Below are 17,980 nucleotides of genomic sequence, written 5' to 3' on the forward strand. Positions count from 1 at the left end.
AGAGAGAGAGAGAGAAAGAAAGAAAGAAAGAAAGAAAGAAAGAAAGAAAGAAAGAAAGAAAGAAAGAAAGAAAGAAAGAAAGAAAGAAAGAAAAAGAAAGGACAGACGGACGGACGGACAGGGGTATTTTCCAGGCATGCCCATTACCTGTCAGGGCAGTGTCAGGATACAATCGTCAAAAGCCACAAAATGACTATCTCATGAGGTCACATAATCATCAGTGAAAATAGAATTCCAAATTGAAATCTCAAACACATCCTCAAATCATCTGAAAATATATTTTCTAAAAGAATATCCATCTTCAACTCATTAGACAGTCATATCTGGGTCTCCAAAACTGCCAGCACAGCCATGAGGATGGGGTGAGCGAGCAGAGAAGCTGATCTAAGCAGGGAAAGTGACGGACGAGAATTACATGTGTGCGGTTCACAACTGGAGATGAAGTCACATGTTCAGAAGAACACAGTATTCTGGACGTATATGAATTCAAGGAAACCTATGTGTTAATTACGGAGGGGGGCGGGGGGGGGAATATGCCACAGGGAACCAGGAGCTGCTGGGAGACCCAGGCTCACACCCTAACAGCACATCTTGTGACACCACACTGTGGTGGTAATGGTTCCCAGGAGCATCAGGAAACGGGAATCTCTGTTTACCTGTTTTCTCTATAATTGGAAGTAAGAACTCAAGTCAATTCCTCTAATGTGCGTAAACCTAAAACCGCAAAAGTAGATGCCATTTTTAAATAATCGTAGCTCTAAATAGTCAGGCTACTGCTGCTTAACCAGAACTTGGCCAAGATAAGAAGTTACACCTGATGGGGCAGGAAGCTCGCTGTGAGTTGTTCGACACAGTTGGCCCAAAAGAGCATCCTGGTGACCTAAGAAACGCACCTCCCTCCCCGACCCCGACTCTGGCTCTGGCACCGCTGCAGGTTACTCGCACTAAGCAGAGAAATGAGGAATGTACGCATGGAGGACCACAAAGCAAGGCAGGTCGACAGAAGGCAAACAGGCAGGACAGGCTTCTCTGTGAGGATGGCCATCACTGAACGTAACCCAGGTTCTCCATCTCGCTCCTGTACCGCTGCTCGGACACCTTGCTTTTGTGCTGCTTGCTCTCTAGATGCTGCCGGAACTCCAGCTCTTCGCCAGCCCCAACGTTACACATCGAGCAGTAAAACTGGCCACTTGGAGTCACGCACATGGCGAGATCTCGCGGGATCCTCTGCCGGGAGCGAGCATTGAAATAAGGGCCTGCTGACACAAGAGACAGAAGTGAGGTAGTCAAGGTAGAAGGCGGGGCTTCTCCGGCACCCACAAAAAAGCATTGCGGCTTGGGCTTGAAACCACAGTGCAGAAGGCAGAGACAGGAGGGTCCTGGGGACAGAGTAGCCAGCTAGCCTAGTCAATGCGTGAGCTGTAGGTTCCGTGAGCGACACTGTCTTGAAATATAAGGTGGAGAGCAATAGAGAAAGCTACCCCAAAATTAAACCTCTAGCCTTTACACGCTCAACACACACACACACACAGATCCTCAGAATGTCCATTTAGAAAAAAACACTCCACCAGTCTTCACTGTAATCGATAATTCTAAATTCAAAATCAGACTCTTAACTGAAGAGTTTAAATGAAGGAGAGGTGAATGGATTTTTTTTTTTAATTACATGTACATAGAAGTTCAACCTACACACATAAAATGATTTTCCAACAAGTGCCAGGGCATTGACTACAGATCTAAGCCTGTACTCAAGTTCTAAATGCTCATGACTCTTAAAAATAAATGTTTAAAGACTGTAGCCAAGCATGGTGGCTTGTGCCTATAACTCAGCACCTGGGAGCCTAAGGCAAAGGATTGTGACAAATTTGAAGCCAGTGTGAGGGACAGAATAAAGCCCATGGCTCCAGCCCAGTCTCTGTATTTGGATTACTCAGAGAGCCTAATCTGTGCCATTCCCGTCCTAAAATGTATTTTCCTTGACATTAACACAGCTAGGGGGATGTTCCTTCATCTCATCTGGCTTTTTAAATCCAGCCTGACCATCTTTGTCCTTTGGTTAACTTTGATCATAACTAATAATACATTGAGATAATATTCGTCATACAAAAGGTTTTACTGACTTTCTGTATTTTGTTATTTAGCTGTCTCTTGTTATTCGGTGAACTCTGTTTTTGCTTTCCTGCTCATAAAAACAGCCCCTTCGGGCACACATAGCATTGGAGGCTGTGGTAGCCAGGAGTAGAATAAGCAGAGAACACTTCCATAAACACACGGCTCTCTGCTGAATGCACACATCACAAGAATTCCCTAGATAACTCTCACTCATTACCTGTATAAAGACCACACTGAACATGGTGTGACTTAAAAATCAGGAAGCATGAGTGAGCATGCGTGCTTGAACGTGTCCAGTTTCTTCCTTAATAACTCTCTACTTATATTTTGAGACTCTCAGAGTCTGAGGCTTGCTGATTCAGCTAGGCTGTTAGGCCAGTGAGCTCCAGGGACCTTCCATCTCCACCTGAGATAAGCGGTGTGAATTGCCGTGCCTGGCTTTTTCCACTTGAGATTGGAATCAAACTCAGGTCTTCACGCGTGTATGCCTGCACCATCTTCCCAACCCCTAAGAGGCCCATTTTCTAATGAGCTTTACATATTTCATCGGATAACTATTTTTTTAAAAAGGACTTATAAGAGACTCTAAAACACTAAAACCAAAATAGTATACTTAGTAGGAAATAAAGAATACCAGAAATAAACAGCAGCCTGATCAGCCAGAAGAGCAACTTAGGAAAACACCCACTACCTAATTCCCGGGGCCCACCTACTGCTATCTTTTGCAGACGCCAGACGCGTGTATGCTTTGTACACCCAGGACACACAGGCTACCTGAATTGCTCTGGACTGGATACATATTCCTCCTGGTGGCCACCATCTTAAATTCACTCCCTTCTTTCCGAGTCCGCCGTTGCCCTGCCTCTGCGGAGTCCCTGGTGAAAGGAATTTGAAATGAGTGAGCCAGTCGAACAAGGCTCCCTTTCAGCTTCTCCTCTGCCACAGTCTCTCTCACATAACAGTCTGTCCTCAGAGGCAATGGCAATACCTACGAGAATGAGTGACTCTGAGCTTCGGCCAGACGGAGTCTCTTGGCATGGTTCTTCCCCTGGTAGTGCGCCTGTGCCACGGCAGGGGAGCTGAAGGAGGCATCGCACAGCTTACAGTAGTCATTCTCTGTAGCCAGGATCACCCTGCCCCCTGGCTTGCAGGAGCCCACCTGCCAGCAAAGACACAGAAGAGCAGTTACACCTTCCTCTCCTCCAAGATCCCTCAGAGCCTTGAGACCTAACCATAGCCTAGGGCATGGCCACAGACACTGAATCTTATTAGAAAGTAAATCCCCGGAAAGAGAGACTGGGAGACCCTTTGTCCCATTTTGGATTACAATTTCCTATGAACCAAAGCACTAACTAGTATCCATTGAGAAAATGGGTTTAAAGTGTGGACATTTAGGGTAGGAAACAAGTCAATAGGTAAGGCTAAAATCTTCTTGCCAGGGAAGGCTACTCAAAATCCACCAATAAACAATGAGCACCTACTGTGTACTGAGCAACCTACCTAGCCTCAAAGCCACAAAGTTTTGAAAGTTCCAGTCCCACAACCTCTCCAAACCACCCGTGTATACATAACCAGGGACAACACCTCACTAAACCAGGAAAACAATCACAAGATACTAAACTGCACTGGACTAGCAAAAGCTACAAAGTAAACTCTGGGTAGAAGAAAGGTTAAGATTTGTGGAAACCATACCTTATCTAGAACAATTGGGCAGGGGGGGGGGAGGGACTAGCATTTTCTGACCTAGAAGAGAAGATTCTCCAGAGACAGCATGGTATCTTCATATTTCAGAGTTTGTGCTAAACAAAATAGTCTGTGCTATTGTCCCAAGAGGAAAGGGACGGCCACCTGACTCTCTACAGCATCCCTAAGAAACTCGTAATGTAAAAACCACTCGGCTGAAGACTTCTGCTGCCACTTCTAATGTATCTCTTTCTCCCATAAATTGAGGAGACTCAGCAGGGTACCTAATTGAAGGAGGAAAACACTCCAGAAGGTAACGTTATATCTTGGTGGTTGGGAACATCAGGCATACATGAAACAAAATTTTGCTTTGCAACATTTTTAAAGATGCAACCCATAGAAAGTTACTTAGCTTTCCCAGGCTTCTAATAAAGCCCCCCATAAGGCTCATGCTGCCAGTCCATGGACAAAGCTTTGAATAATAAGGCCAACACTTCCAAGTAATAGCAAATACTAAATGAGGCCAGGATCCAAGACTAGGATGAAGCCAATTATAAAATCTATTAAATCTAGTGTGTGGGATTTAAGACAGTATCAAAGCAATCAAGATAAATAATATTTTAATAGAATTTTTTTGATTTATTTTACATTATACATGTGAATTTTTTTGTCTACATGTATGTATGCACAACATGTGGACCTGGGACCCTCAGAAATCAGAAGAACTAACTCCCCTAGAACTGGAGTTACAGATGATTGTGAGCCACCTTGTGGGTGCTTGGAACAAAACCCAGGTCTCACAAGAGCAGTAATTGAGCTTAACCACTGAGCCATTTCTCCAGTCCTTAAATGTTTTGTTGTTGTTGTTGTTGTTGTTTTTCAGAGCAAAATGTAGACATTACATAGCCATTTAACCTAAATCTGAAGGCACAGAACAATGGACCTAACAATACTGTTCCATCATCCCACACATCACTGCCAAGTCCAATGAGAGATCCCAAGGCTCAAAACTTTTGGCAGACACAGCTACAGTAGTTAGGAGGACCAAGAAGCTTTCAGGGCGTGGCCCAGCCAGGCCACCATACTCATGACCACGTGTATGTGACAGCCTCTGCACTGCCTCACCTGCGGAGGGACAGGAACGAGGGGTGTGGCTACAGGCTCTGCCACCACGCTGCTCACCCTGGCTGGAGGAGGACAGCTGTTAGCTGCGTAATAATTTCGTAGTTTCTTGCCATGGTTTTTACCCTAGAGGTAAACACAAAGCAGGCAATCACAAAGAGGACACTTTGTCACATGGTGATCGTCGACGCACCCACCCAGCAGCACAAAGGACAACAGACCACTGGGCAGTTCTGGCTCCATCTGAAAGAACAAGAGTCCATGCTTGCTCTGTGTCCTGTTGCTGTTGTCAACGGCATGACCAAAAGCAACTTGGTAGGGGGAAAGGTTTAGTTTAGCTTACACTTCCAGGTCACTAAGTCGGAGCACAAACTTATGCAGGGCCAGACAGAACTCAAGTAGAGGCGGTGGATGAGCACTGCTTCCCAGCTCACCCACTGGCTCACTCTCAGCTGGCTTTCTTCAACAGCCCAGACCCACCCTAGGTAAAGATGGTGATGCCTGTTGTGGCCCAGACCCTCTGACATCAACTATTAATCAAGACAACCTCTCATACACATGGCCAAGACCAACTCGATTGAAGAGATCATTCAAATGAGGTTCCCTCTTCCTGAGAGGTTGTGTCAAACTGACAGTAAGAAATCTACCGTTTGGTTCTAAGAGAACCACTGTATTTATCTGGAGAAGGTCACAGAATGCAGCCAAAAGATATTAATTTCCTCTAAGTTTCTAGAGAAGGCTCACACCTCCCAGTGCTGTGTCCTGCCTAAAGCTTAGCACCATTCACACCACTGCTTCAGTGGGCATCTTGAGATGCTCTGATCTAACTGGCTTCTGAATCGAGTAATGAGACAGCTAATCCAATCACTTTTACAAAAGCAGCCCTTACACAGGGGCACTTCATACCGAGGTCAATGTGCACGAGCCTCAGTTCACTCACTGCTCACAAATCCTGTAACAAGCTGCTGATATCGCCCATGCCTCACAGCGGAGGAACTGCTGTGGGAGTGGGCACACACCTTCAGAAGGGAACATTAGCAGAGCCATGACTTTAGACCTTCAGAGAAGCCCTTATCACACATCTTGGTGGCTTGTGGCAACACTATGAACTTCTCCCAAGTCAGAGTGGCCTTTCTCACCAAGTTTTAAGTTATAAATCACAGAAGTATATTCCTTAAGCTAATAAATAAATGCAAACTGGTGGGAAGAATCAGAAGCATTCTGACGGGACTGCAGAGATGACCCAGAAATTAAAAGAGCTTCCCACTGCTATAGAGGACTTGGGTTCAGTTCCCAGCACCCACATTAGGCAGCTCATAGGCACCTGTAATTGCAATCCTAGATCGATGCCTTCTTTCAGCCTCCGTACACTCCAAAATAAAATTACTCTGAATGTGGGTAAAACAGTTCATTGCTTTTAAACCATGTTGTAAAAGTTAAGCCTTCATACCAACACTATCAGCTAACTCCTAGGAGTGAACTAAGGAGCAACAGATGGCCTAAAGACAGCTAAGTTCCATCCCCTGCCATCCAAATGTTCCAGCCATACCATTTCCATGGGATTACCAGAGAGTCAAGCTTCTGGTCCCCTCTATGATCTTACGCGAACTCTAAGCAATACAACACCATGAACCCTCCCTCAGTCCTTCTCAGCATGTTCTGCCTTCCGTGGCTCCCTCTTATCTCCTCCCACCTCTCTTCTTCTGTCAGACCTTAAGCTCTATGGTGCCCACGGCCCAGCCTTGGACTTCTCTATCTGTGCTGCAACTCTAGTTCACTTTACCTGGCTTCTTATAGACAATGAATAAATGTGTGGCAGATGGTTGTGATTGTATATACCTTTTATCCCACCCAGCACTGAAGAGGTAAGAGTCAGGTGGATCTCTATGAGTTCAAGGCCAGCCTAGTCTCCAGAGTGAGTTCCAAGCCAGCCAAGGCTATATAGTGAGGGTCTATACCAAATAAGCAAACAAAGACATGGTGGTACACACCTGTAGTTCCAGCTAGCTGAGAGGCTGGGGAAGGAGGGTCACACAAGTTCAAGGCCTGCCTGGGTGACAAAGTCTCAGAACATACTATAAGAATACAGTATATGAATGGAGTGCTGTGAGAATTCTGAATGCTTGTGAGAAAACTCAAAAAAAAAAAAAAAAAAAGCCACAGTCTTGTGACCTTGGTGTCTTTGAAACACACCACTATTCTTACAATGTGCTTCCAAGACCCTCCCAGGGTCTTGTACCATGTACCAGACAGGAGTGGGTTTACTTCAGCTGTTGTTATTCGTATGCCTCAGCCGAAAACCACGCTTCACCACACTGGGCTTGTCCCTGTGCTTGTACACTTTACTCCGGTGACTCTTAACACTCAGAGCATAAACTGTCTGATACTCTGAATAAAGTTGGCTACTGCATGGGACTGCAGTCCACCTCATCCTCAGGTCCCACTGTCCCAGGTTCACGACGCCACCAAGAGCAGTAATAAACACAGGACTATCTCAAAATTAAGAACTGAGAAGGGGTGAGGGGCACAGCTCAGCGACTGAACACATGCCTCGCATGAGCGAAGCCCTGGTCCCGTGCCCAGAACCACCCCTTCCCACGCTCTTTGGCAAGCCCCACTGTAATTAATAGTCACTGCGGATGAGAAACATCACTAACTAAGCAAAAGTGCGATGAGAAATAAAAACACAATGTGGTCTCAAAATATCTGTCCATATGATCCTTACTCAACAGGGAAACGGCATCTTTTCCAAGGAGATCCTTGTAGGCACCACCTTAACTGAGAGATAATTAGTGCCATGGAAGCACTTGACTCATTCAGCTCAAAGGACACAACATCGTGTCTGTGGTACTCTTGCCCAAACTCAATTAAGCCAGGCAAAATCTGCAACACTCAACAAAACCATTCTTCAAAAACCGGTAAGACCATTAAAGAAGACAAAGATGCAGAAGAGGAGGAAGAGAAGGTGGTGGAGGAATGGCCTGCCTAAGTTAAAGAAAACATTAAAATTGCATGTAGATTTTAGTTTTGGACTAGTCACCAGAGGCAAAAGGGGCTCTGGGTAGACAGTGGTGAAATGACAACAGTTTCCAAAGGATAGAGAGTGCACAGTTTCCATCCGGTGCTTTGGTGTGCTTGGGGTGGGTTTATTGTTACATCCGTTTTTTTAAAGCAGAATCTAGGCAGCTCAGGCTGGCTTAGAATTCACGACGAAGGCAAGTGGAACACCTGACCATCCTACCATCCTCCCACCACCTCCCAAGTCTTGTCTACATGCCAAACACGCAGCTCAGGATCTGGGTCTGAGTGCTGATAATTGTACTTCTACGTAGTCCATCCATACTTGGGAAACTGGATGAAGCTCAAGTCTGTAAGTCTAAGACAAGAAGCAGTAGTAAAGTTTTTCAAACCCTTAAGAAAGTGCCATAGGTTTGGAGAGATGGCTCAGTGGTTAAGAGCACCGACAGCTCTTCCGAAGGTCCTGAGTTCAAATCCCAGCAACCACATGGTGGCTCACAACCATCCGTAATGAGATCTGACACCCTCTTCTGATGCATCTGAAGACAGTGACAGTGTACTTACATATAATAATAAAGAAAAAGAAAAAGAAGAAGAAAGAAAGTGCCATAACAGGAAACAGTCATCCACTTGCAGAATTCGTGACACCATGCCACCCCACTTCACCCAGGGACCATTCTCAGTGGCCAAAGCAACATCAGGCACAAGGAACTGTTTGGACTACCTGATACGTGTTGATATGTGTCAAAAATCACTGTTCTCAAAGGCAAAAACAGGTTGTATTTCTAATACTGCATACCAGGCAAGCATAAGACTACCAAGTAAATACTCAGGTTCATGACTTCACATTCTTACTTGACTTCCCATTTTAAATGGATGCTCTGAAAGGAGTAAGAAATCAAGAATCCTGCTGCTTAGAGAACAGCTATGGAATTAAAAAAGAAGGAAAAAAGTGGTGACACACACTTTTAATCTCAGCACTCAGGAGGCAGAGGCAGACTGATCTCTAAGGCAGAAGGCCAGGATGCTCTATAGAGTGAGTTCTAGGATAACTAAGGCTATATAAGGACTGAGACTGTGTCTCAAAAAACAAAAATAAATAGTTAAATGAAATCCAATAGTATTTCAAATCAAAGCTACTTCTAAAATTAAATCTAAGTGAACTAATAATTAGAAGGGAGGAGACAGAAGCCCACCCTCCCCTCACCCCTTGGAATGAGCAATGTGGAGGCCACTCTCGCCCCTCAGGACAGGCAGTGCAGAACCTACTCTCGCTCCTTTGGGACAGGTAGGGCAGAAGCCACTCTCACCCCTTGGTTTCACTTCTGGAGTCACACTGTATAACACAGAAAACTCCAGAAATAAAGATTCACACATTTTGGCCAGGCATGTGGTGCATGCCTTTAATCCAGGCACTCAGGAGGCAGAGGCAGAAGTAGGTGGATCTCTGAGAGTTCAAGGCCAGCCAGGACTTATTATAATCAAGTTCCAGGACAGATAGGGTTGTTACAGGGAAACCCTGCCTTAAAAACAAACAAGGCAAGAAAAGAAAAAAAAAGATTCATGATTCACACATTTTAAAAACACTTGTAATTCATCTGCCTGGATATGACCCATCCTTTCTTCTGGTATACCCATGCTCAACCTGCTACCACCTCAGTCATTAGTCACCACCAGGAGATGGATGCTGTTGTATGACAACACCTGTGTGCCAGGAACCACCATTTTCTGTAAAGATGGTGCCATGGTGTAAGTGCTACAATGCTGGCATTCATACATGACCCAGAGAAAATGGTAAGCACTCCCTTGAAGTAAAAAGGTAAAAGTTCCCAGCTTAATAAAGAAAGGGAAAATAATACAGAGGTGACTCGTGTCTATGCTGAGGACAGATTTATCCATGAACTGTGAAGGATAGAAAGTCCATGCTGGGCTGTGGCCACCCTCAGAACACACACGTTACAGCCATGTGCACACGTGCTCGGTTCAACTTGTGAATGCATGGGTGGGAAAGCACAACACCTACAGGAGTGGTACCCTCCAGAGTGTCAGGCAACCTCCGGAGGAAGGTCACAAAATGACAGGCAGTCCCGGGGATAAGACGAAATTACTATGTAAAAGTACCAGTCAAAGATCCAAAATCATGTCTATCATTACATCACTATATTTCAATAAACTGTGCAGGAGCAAAAAGGAAATTAGTCAAGGGATAGGGATTGTAAGGTTTCCAGATATGGGAGTGGGGGAGGCACAGAGGATATTATTTAAAAAAAAAAATTTAACCGTCTCCAGAGCTTAGATAATGGATGAAAACAGAAAGTTTTCTACTATGTGCTGACCAGAACAAATTTTAAAGACCCAGAGCCAGACACATCCATCAGTATGAAATTTCAGACTCAAAGAATAAACGAGGAGCCTAAAACCTTACAGGGAAGGAAATAGAGGGAGAGACAATTAAAGCAGGTTGCCTACAAAGAGAAAAAAAAGCCCAGAGGAAGGTTTCTCTTCCACATTAGGTGAGTCTAGACAATGGGGAACAGTAAATACTACCTAGAGCTACGCTTCTAGTACAGCACAATGCAGACACATTCTTGAAATGTAAGGGACAAGAAATGTTTACTTCCTGTTACTTCTTCATATTATTTAAAAGTGAGGTTTGCTGGTGTCTTAGGTAGGGTTCCTACTACTGTGATAAAACACCAAGAGCAAAACCGACTAAAGAAGGGAGCGTTTACTTCAACTCACAGCTTATAGTCCATGACTACAGAAGCTAGCAGAAGAGCAGCCAAGCTGTGGAGGGATGCTGTGTGTGTAGCTGAGCTGCGGAGGGATGTTGTGTGCTGGCTCAGCCCGCTTTCTTATACCATCCAAGACCAGCTGCCTAGTGGTGGCACTGTACACAGTGGGCTGAGTCCCTGAACATCAATCAATCGAGAAAATGCCCTCCTCCTATGAGTTCTCCGTTCCACAGCTTGCTCACAGGTATTTTCTCAATTGAGCCCCCTTTCCCAAATGAGTCTGGCTTGTGTTGAGACAACACAAAGTAACCAGCAGTTAGAATACACAATTACATTTGTTCTCTCTTCCTTGGGGTCCTGTGACCAAGCTACATTCTGAGGAAACATCAAAGGGGGTTGGAGGGAGGACAAGGAAAAAGATAACAATGTTTAGAAAATAGTCACCCAAGGAATAGTGAACAGAAGTACAAAGTTGCAAATGTAAAACGAGCCAGAGGTCATACAGGGGGAAATGGGGTAAGAAAGAGAGACCTAAGGTACAAAGGGGCATTTCATGTGATGATGTATGTGGGTAGAAGTCTGTGGAGGAGGGTGGTGCTATAATAAAAATGATGTAAGAGAAGATAGAGAAAGCACCCAACGAGCTAAAGGGGTCTGCAACCCTATAGGTGGAACAACAATATGAACTAACCAGTACCCCCAGATCTGGTATCTCCAGCTGCTTATGTAGCAGAAGATAGCCTAGTTGGCCATCACTGGGAAGAGAGGCCCCTTGGTATTGCAAACTTTATATGCCCCAATACAGGGGAATGCCAGGGCCAAGAAGCGGGAGTAGGTATGTAGGGGAGCAGGGCAGAGGGAGGGTATAGGGAACTTTCAGGATAGCATTTGAAATGTATATAAAGAAAATATCTAATAAAACATAAATTTTAAAAAAAGAGAGAGAGAAAGGACGAGAAAAGCAACTGAAATTCCAGGAAGAAAAGGCTACACAAGGAGTCCTGGTCCAATGTGAAAAACTAACACAGGAGTCAGTGGGCTTCATGCATGCAATGCATTATGAATGCATTATTCATAACGATTATGAATAACAAAGAGACAGACTGAAGAGGTAATATGGGGAGGAAAGATGGTAATGGGTTTCTTTAGGGCATATGAGTCTTCCTCCTGTTCTCGGAAACCCAGTAGAAAGTCAAGAAAAAGCAGCACAATTTCAAGTTTACAATCCACGTATGGATCACAATAAAGAAGACTTGATTCTGAGCAACTGTAATGTTCTCTGTGTGAACAACCCAAGAACCTGGGATCACAACCCCGGTGTACACAGAAGGAAACAACTGTTGCGCTGGACACTGTTTCTCTCCTCCTGAGGACCCGAAAGCCCGATGGCAATCTTCAACAACTGGAAGCAATAGAGTGTGGAACTGTAAAACCATAGCAAATCCAAGCTGAGAGCCAGAAAGAAGACTGGAGAAGAAAAGACACAGCGCATGGGAATGCCAGCAAGCATCTGCTGTATCACCATGAGTTCTCTGTTCCACAGACATTACTTGGAGTGACAAGATACTTTCTTAAGTTGTTTAAGAGGGAAAATGCTACCAGTATCAAATGTCACCAAGATGGCAAGAGAGACACAGCTAGATTTGGCCTACCAGGTCAATGGTGACCCCAAGAGGACCAGAGAACATGGTGGAAAAGGGGGGACAGAAAGGACTTGACAGCACAGAATGGGAGGTGCTGGGCCTCAGAGGTTCCACCTCTAGCTGAGGAGCTACTGGCGGCTGATAACTTCTGGGGGAGGGGAACTCACTTTTCCTCAAAGGTGTCAAGTGCCAGTGGATGCAATGGATGGCCCATACTCATACATAGAATCAGACCCATTTTTTAATGAGAGTAGTGGCTCATAGAAAAAAAAGAGGGGGGGAAGCTGGAAGAGAAAATGGGAGGTAAATATGATCAAAATACACTGTATACAGTTGGGAAATTCTCAAAGAATAAAGGAAATAGTATGTCTTTAAAATAATGAGCAGGTTGTGGTGGTGTACACCTTCAATGTCATCACTTGAAAGGCAGAGGAAGGAGAACCTCTGTGAGTTTGAAGCCAGCCTGGTCTACATAATGAGTTCCAAGAAAGCCAGAACTACAAAGTGGGACCCTGCCTCAAAATAAATAAACAAACACAATGGTGAGAAAGAAAAAAGAAGACATGAAGGTGGGTAAGGAACATGTTGAGAAAGGGCCATATGGGAGCTGAAGGAGAAATTTGGGGTCAATGTGATCAAGGTACAAGGTAGATGTATGACATTTTTGAAGAATAATTTTTCTTTAAAGAAAAAAGTAAAGAGAAGATTAGTGTTGGTGTTTTAATATATTCAGAAGACGCCTGAGCCTGTGACTTTGTTTTGTTTGTGTTTGCTTTTGGGTGTTTTGGTTTTGTTTTTATTTTTCTATAATCTGAATATTAAACAACGGAGACAATTGGTAAAACCCAGAGTAGAGGATGGGTAGTCCAACTGGTCCAGAGCAAGGATATCTGTCTGAAGGGGGCGATGAGAAGCAGGTGGACTCAGCTGGAGAGGCAGAAGGCTGCCAAGACCCAGCTAGTGACTGGATAAGGTGAGGTGCTGTCCCATGCCAGGGTCAAAGCAAGGCTTGGATGTGCTTACAGCCAACAGAATGAGAGAACCAGCAAGGGTTCCTCCTCGGGTAAATGGACCAAGCTCACAGACTTGTGGTTTAATAAAAATTACATTTATACCTGAGAATCATGCTCTAAGACCTCTATTGGTTGAATTAGGAAGTAGGACCTATGGTAGTCTTATAATTCAGCTGCTAGGGAGGCTGAGGCAGAACACCTGTGAGGTCAAGACCAGGTGGGCAACTTGGTGAACCTTGTCTCAAAAATCAAAGGTTTAAAAGGCTGGGGATGTAGCTCAGTAGTAAAGTACTTGTCCAGCATAGGGCACTAGGTCTAATCCCAGACTGCTCTAGAAAACAGATAAGCTGGTGTCTAGATGTTGGGTAGCATCTTTGGAGATGAAATGTCCTCACACAAGGTCCTAGGCACTATCACAGCAGCTATCACAGTGAGATGGCTGCATTCCTTCACTTAGTATAGCTTTCTAATGCAACAAGATGATGTGGTTTTGTGTATTTGTACAGGTTGGGTTTTGTCAACTTGACACATCCTAGACATATCTGAGAAGAGAGAATCTTACTATAACAAAGCCTCTTTAAAATGAACCTTTAGGGCTGGTGAGATGACTCAGCGAGTAAGAACACTGATTGCTCTTCCGAAGGTCCTGAGTTCAAATCCCAGCAACCACATGGTGGCTCACAACCACCCATAATGAGACCTGACACCCTCTTCTGGTGTGTCTGAAGCCAGCTATAGTGTACCAGAGCACAAATACACATACCATAATAAAATTAAATTTTAATAAAAAAATAAGATGAGATTAGAAATACTGACATCCATGCAAACCTGGACGGGTGATATTAAACTGTGTCTAAATAAGTGGAACACTGTAATGGATAACAAAGTTCAGCAGGCTGAGAAAGAATGGGAAATGAAGACCTTTTATGGTCTAATTATTCCAGGCACAACTCTGAAAATAGCAGAGGGAAGAGAAAACGCTAAGAGAAAGGACTAAGCATAAAAGGAAAGTCACTGCTGTTTAATTTATATAGGAAGATGCAATCACAGTGTGTGTGTGCATTCCTGAGCATGCAGAAGCCAGCCGACACAGAGAATCTTCCTCTACTGTTCTCTACCATATTTTTTGAGATACTGTCTCTTGCTGTAGAGAGAATATCTTGTGCATTGTATGGATGCATCATGTATCAATTAAAAAGCCTATGGTCTATGGCTTAGGCAGGAAATGGAAGGTGGGACATCCAGGAGGTAGAAAGGATTCTGGGATAGAGCCAGGCATGGGAAGATCCTCCCGGGAAGATGTGTGGCGACAGATGCATGGTACCTGAGCATGGGAAACCAGCCATGTGGCAGAATATAGGTTAAAATAATTGAGTTATCTAAGTTGTGGTCTAGTCAGAGAAGAGACTAACTACATAGCCAAGGTATTTGTAAATGTATTTTGAGTCTGAGTCTTATTTTTGGGAGCATGGGGCTGGGAGGAAGAAGCAGGCCAAACATCAACCTCTTACTGAACCTGGAAGTTACTCTTTTGGCTGGACTGGCAGGCCTTGGCATCCTCCTGTCTCTGAATCCTCCACAGCCCCTCTTTTGACCCCCAAGGGCTAGCTGGGATTATATCTGAGAATGACACCCAACTTTTCTGTGGGATAGGAGCTCTGAGCTAGCACAGTACTTTACCCAAGGCACCACCTCCCCAGCCCACACTCTGCTTAGCATGTTAGTATGTTTAGTAGGACTGGAGACCACTGCGTTTAGCATCATAGGTCTAGAACAGCTTGGTTTCTCTCACCAACATGTGACACACATCTGGATACCAAGCACAATCTATGTTTATCATGAACTTTAGAAAAGTGCTTTGTGTAACTAGTTCTTTTTCACATGAATACTCAAATTAGCAGATAAATTTCTAATTTTCAAGGTGGGCACCTAGTAAACTTTATTCATATAGTTTGCTTTGAAAAAACAATGTGGCCTGCAAGAGAGCTCAGCAGATACAAGCACTTGCCAACAAGTCTGATAACCTGAGTTCGACCCCATAGACATACATAAATGTAAACAAATTTCCTGTTACTTTCCTTTCAAAGCCACTCTTCCTCTGGTTGTTTATGCTGATGAGATTCTATCATACTCCTTCATGCCAGGCTCGCACTACATAATCTAAGTATGGAGATAAATTTTAATAAAATGAAGACTTATTTCTGTTCCAAGATTTTGAATTTAAGTTATAACCAAAGCCATAGTTTTAAATCTGAAAAATTAGGTAGACTCATTAAAACCTAAATGACTCGGCTGAGGCTGCTTCACAGCTAAATGACTGGGCTAAAAAGCATAGGGCATAAACCATCTGCGATGGCCACCCATGGCTGAGGAAGACAGACCCCAGTGTGGAACATCAAGAAGTCAGAAGAAACGGAGGTGAGGCTGAGGGGAGTGGTTAAGGAGCAGACTCTACTGTATCCTGAGTACTGGAACGTGATACAGTCAGACTCCAGTTAACAATGGCTGCTTACGACACTGAGCAATATGAAACTCCGCAGTCAACAACAGGAGCTCACTAAAGAGGGTCAGGTAATACAGAGGGTGAACTGTGATCCACATGGGGCCTGTCCACTTCCAAGCACGTGACGGAGATAACTGAGATGTTTGTCCATGATCTCACCCTGAAATAACAATTGCAAAGCAGGTTTTTCATCTTGCAACAAAGCTTTACATCTGTAGCCTCCTTTCCTCACAAACCATTGGCTTTACCAGTCTGCACTCACTGCCGGGGTATGTCCCTAGTGCTAGCAAGTCCTGGCTCCCTGTGTCACCCTGGCCCTAATAGCTTTCTTTTATTAGCACTCAGTTAGGCCTACCCACTCAGGCATCTTTCAGTCTGTCATTTTTCTGATTGATGTGAACAGGGTCTCAAGTACCCCAGGATGTTCAGAAGTTCCTGAATACAATGTAGCGAGAATGCCTTGAATGGTACACTCTACTGCCTCTACCTCCCAAGTACTAAAATCCCAGCGGTCACCATTCCTGGCTCTGGGCTAACATTGCTACAGTTTTCTTCCATGATGGGTCACCTGTTCTTCTTGGTTCCACATGATCATGCTCTGATTACTCTTCCATACACTCTCATGCTGACGATGTCTCTTATAGAGATCCAAATCTCAGACGCTGGAGAGATGGTTCCGTCAGTAAAGCAACCAACCAGACCCCCCAGAGCTCCCAGAGACTAAGCCACCAACCAAAAAGTACACATGGGGGGAACCCATGGCTCCAGTCGCATATGTAGCAGAGGACGGCATTGTCTGGCATCAATAGGAGGCCCTTGGTCCTGTGAAGGCTCAATTCCCCAGTATAGGCGAATGCCAGGGCAGGGAGGTAGGAGTGAGTGGGTGGAAGAGAAGCAGGGGAAGGGAGAATGGGAGAAGGGGGTTCCAGAAGGGAAACCAGGAAAGGGGATAACATTTGAAATGTAAATACATAAAATATCCAATTTAAAAAAAAAAGAAAGTATGGTAAAGAATGGTTGAAGAAGACATCCAACACTGACCTCTATCCTCCAAATGTAGTCACACACACGTGCACCTGTACACAGGAATGTGTACAAATGCATACACCATGCACACACAATCCAAAGTTCACTTCTTAGGTCTGTTCTCTTCCACTTCCACTACTCCAACAAAGACACACAAACTCCTCTGCCTTGCTTTAAAGGCAGAAAGAAGGTTGGGGGTGGGGGGAGAGAAATGCACCTCAATGATGACCAGTATCACTGGCCTTATTCAAACCTTTGCTTCTAAGCTAAGTTAGAAGCATGCACTGTCACATCCGATCCTAGATTGGTTTTTAATTAGGCTCTGCTTTCTTTTGTGGGGCGGGGTGTATACAGGATCTCACGTAGCCCAGGCTGGCCTCAACCTCCATCAGCAGCAGGAGTTTGCCACGGCCTCCCACTCCCCTGCCCTCCACCCCCCAGTGCTGGCCAGGGGTTTGCATCCTTCGTACCCAGCTGACTCTCATCTCCTCCATTTTTTATACTTATGTTTAGCTATTTGACTTCTGTTCTACAACCAACCGTCCTTCTCCCCCCAATTTTCCCATTTAAAATTTTTGTTACTGGGGAATTTTTCTCACTTTTTTATTTCTGTTTCTGTTTTATTTACCCACTGCGTCATGAAGGAAACAGGAATAATTTACAGATTTACAAATCTTGTTAACTAAAAAGTTTAGAGCAAACACATAAAAATATACAATTTTTTAAAAGGTTGACTTCATTAGTAGTTTAAGCCTAAATCCAATGATTTTCCCATCAAACTAATTGTCTGTCCAGATCCCAAAGTTTCTATCAATATGTAGACACAATATCAATATGAGTCACAAAACTGTACTGGGGAAAAGCAACCCAGGGTACAATATAACCCACACAAACACATTAAAATCAGGCATTGCTCCTGCGAGGTGATGGAAACAAAGGCAGGAGGATCTCTCTTAACACAAGGCCAGCCTGGTCTACAGAGAAAGTTTCAGAACAGCCAGGGCTACACAAAGAAACCCTGTCTCAAAAAAGAAAAAAAAATTTTAAAAAATAAATAAAATAAAAACACACGCTGGGCGTGGTGGCACACGCCTTTAATCCCAGCACTCGGGAGGCAGAGGCAGG

At 44.4% G+C, this 17,980-nt stretch overlaps 1 protein-coding gene across 4 annotated transcripts in view; it reads right to left on the reverse strand.

Annotated features, from left to right (window-relative positions):
• Nucleotides 1-114: 114 nt before the first annotated feature.
• Nucleotides 115-17,980, reverse strand: part of Zmat3 (zinc finger matrin-type 3) — a 25,000-nt gene continuing 7,134 nt past the window's right edge. For 3 of the 4 annotated variants that reach the window (XM_029475524.1, XM_029475525.1, XM_029475526.1), the window contains exons 3-6: nucleotides 4,921-5,043; nucleotides 3,105-3,271; nucleotides 2,887-2,987; nucleotides 115-1,259 (exon numbers count right to left, since the gene is read on the reverse strand). In XM_029475524.1, coding sequence (XP_029331384.1) covers nucleotides 1,045-1,259; nucleotides 2,887-2,987; nucleotides 3,105-3,271; nucleotides 4,921-5,043 — 606 coding nt within the window. In that variant the 3' untranslated portion in view covers nucleotides 115-1,044. The remainder of the gene's footprint in view (nucleotides 1,260-2,886; nucleotides 2,988-3,104; nucleotides 3,272-4,920; nucleotides 5,044-17,980) is intronic. The other variant, XM_029475527.1, reaches the window with a different exon arrangement.

Source organism: Mus caroli, chromosome 3, assembly GCF_900094665.2.
Source record: "Mus caroli chromosome 3, CAROLI_EIJ_v1.1, whole genome shotgun sequence".
Lineage (NCBI taxonomy): Eukaryota > Metazoa > Chordata > Mammalia > Rodentia > Muridae > Mus > Mus caroli.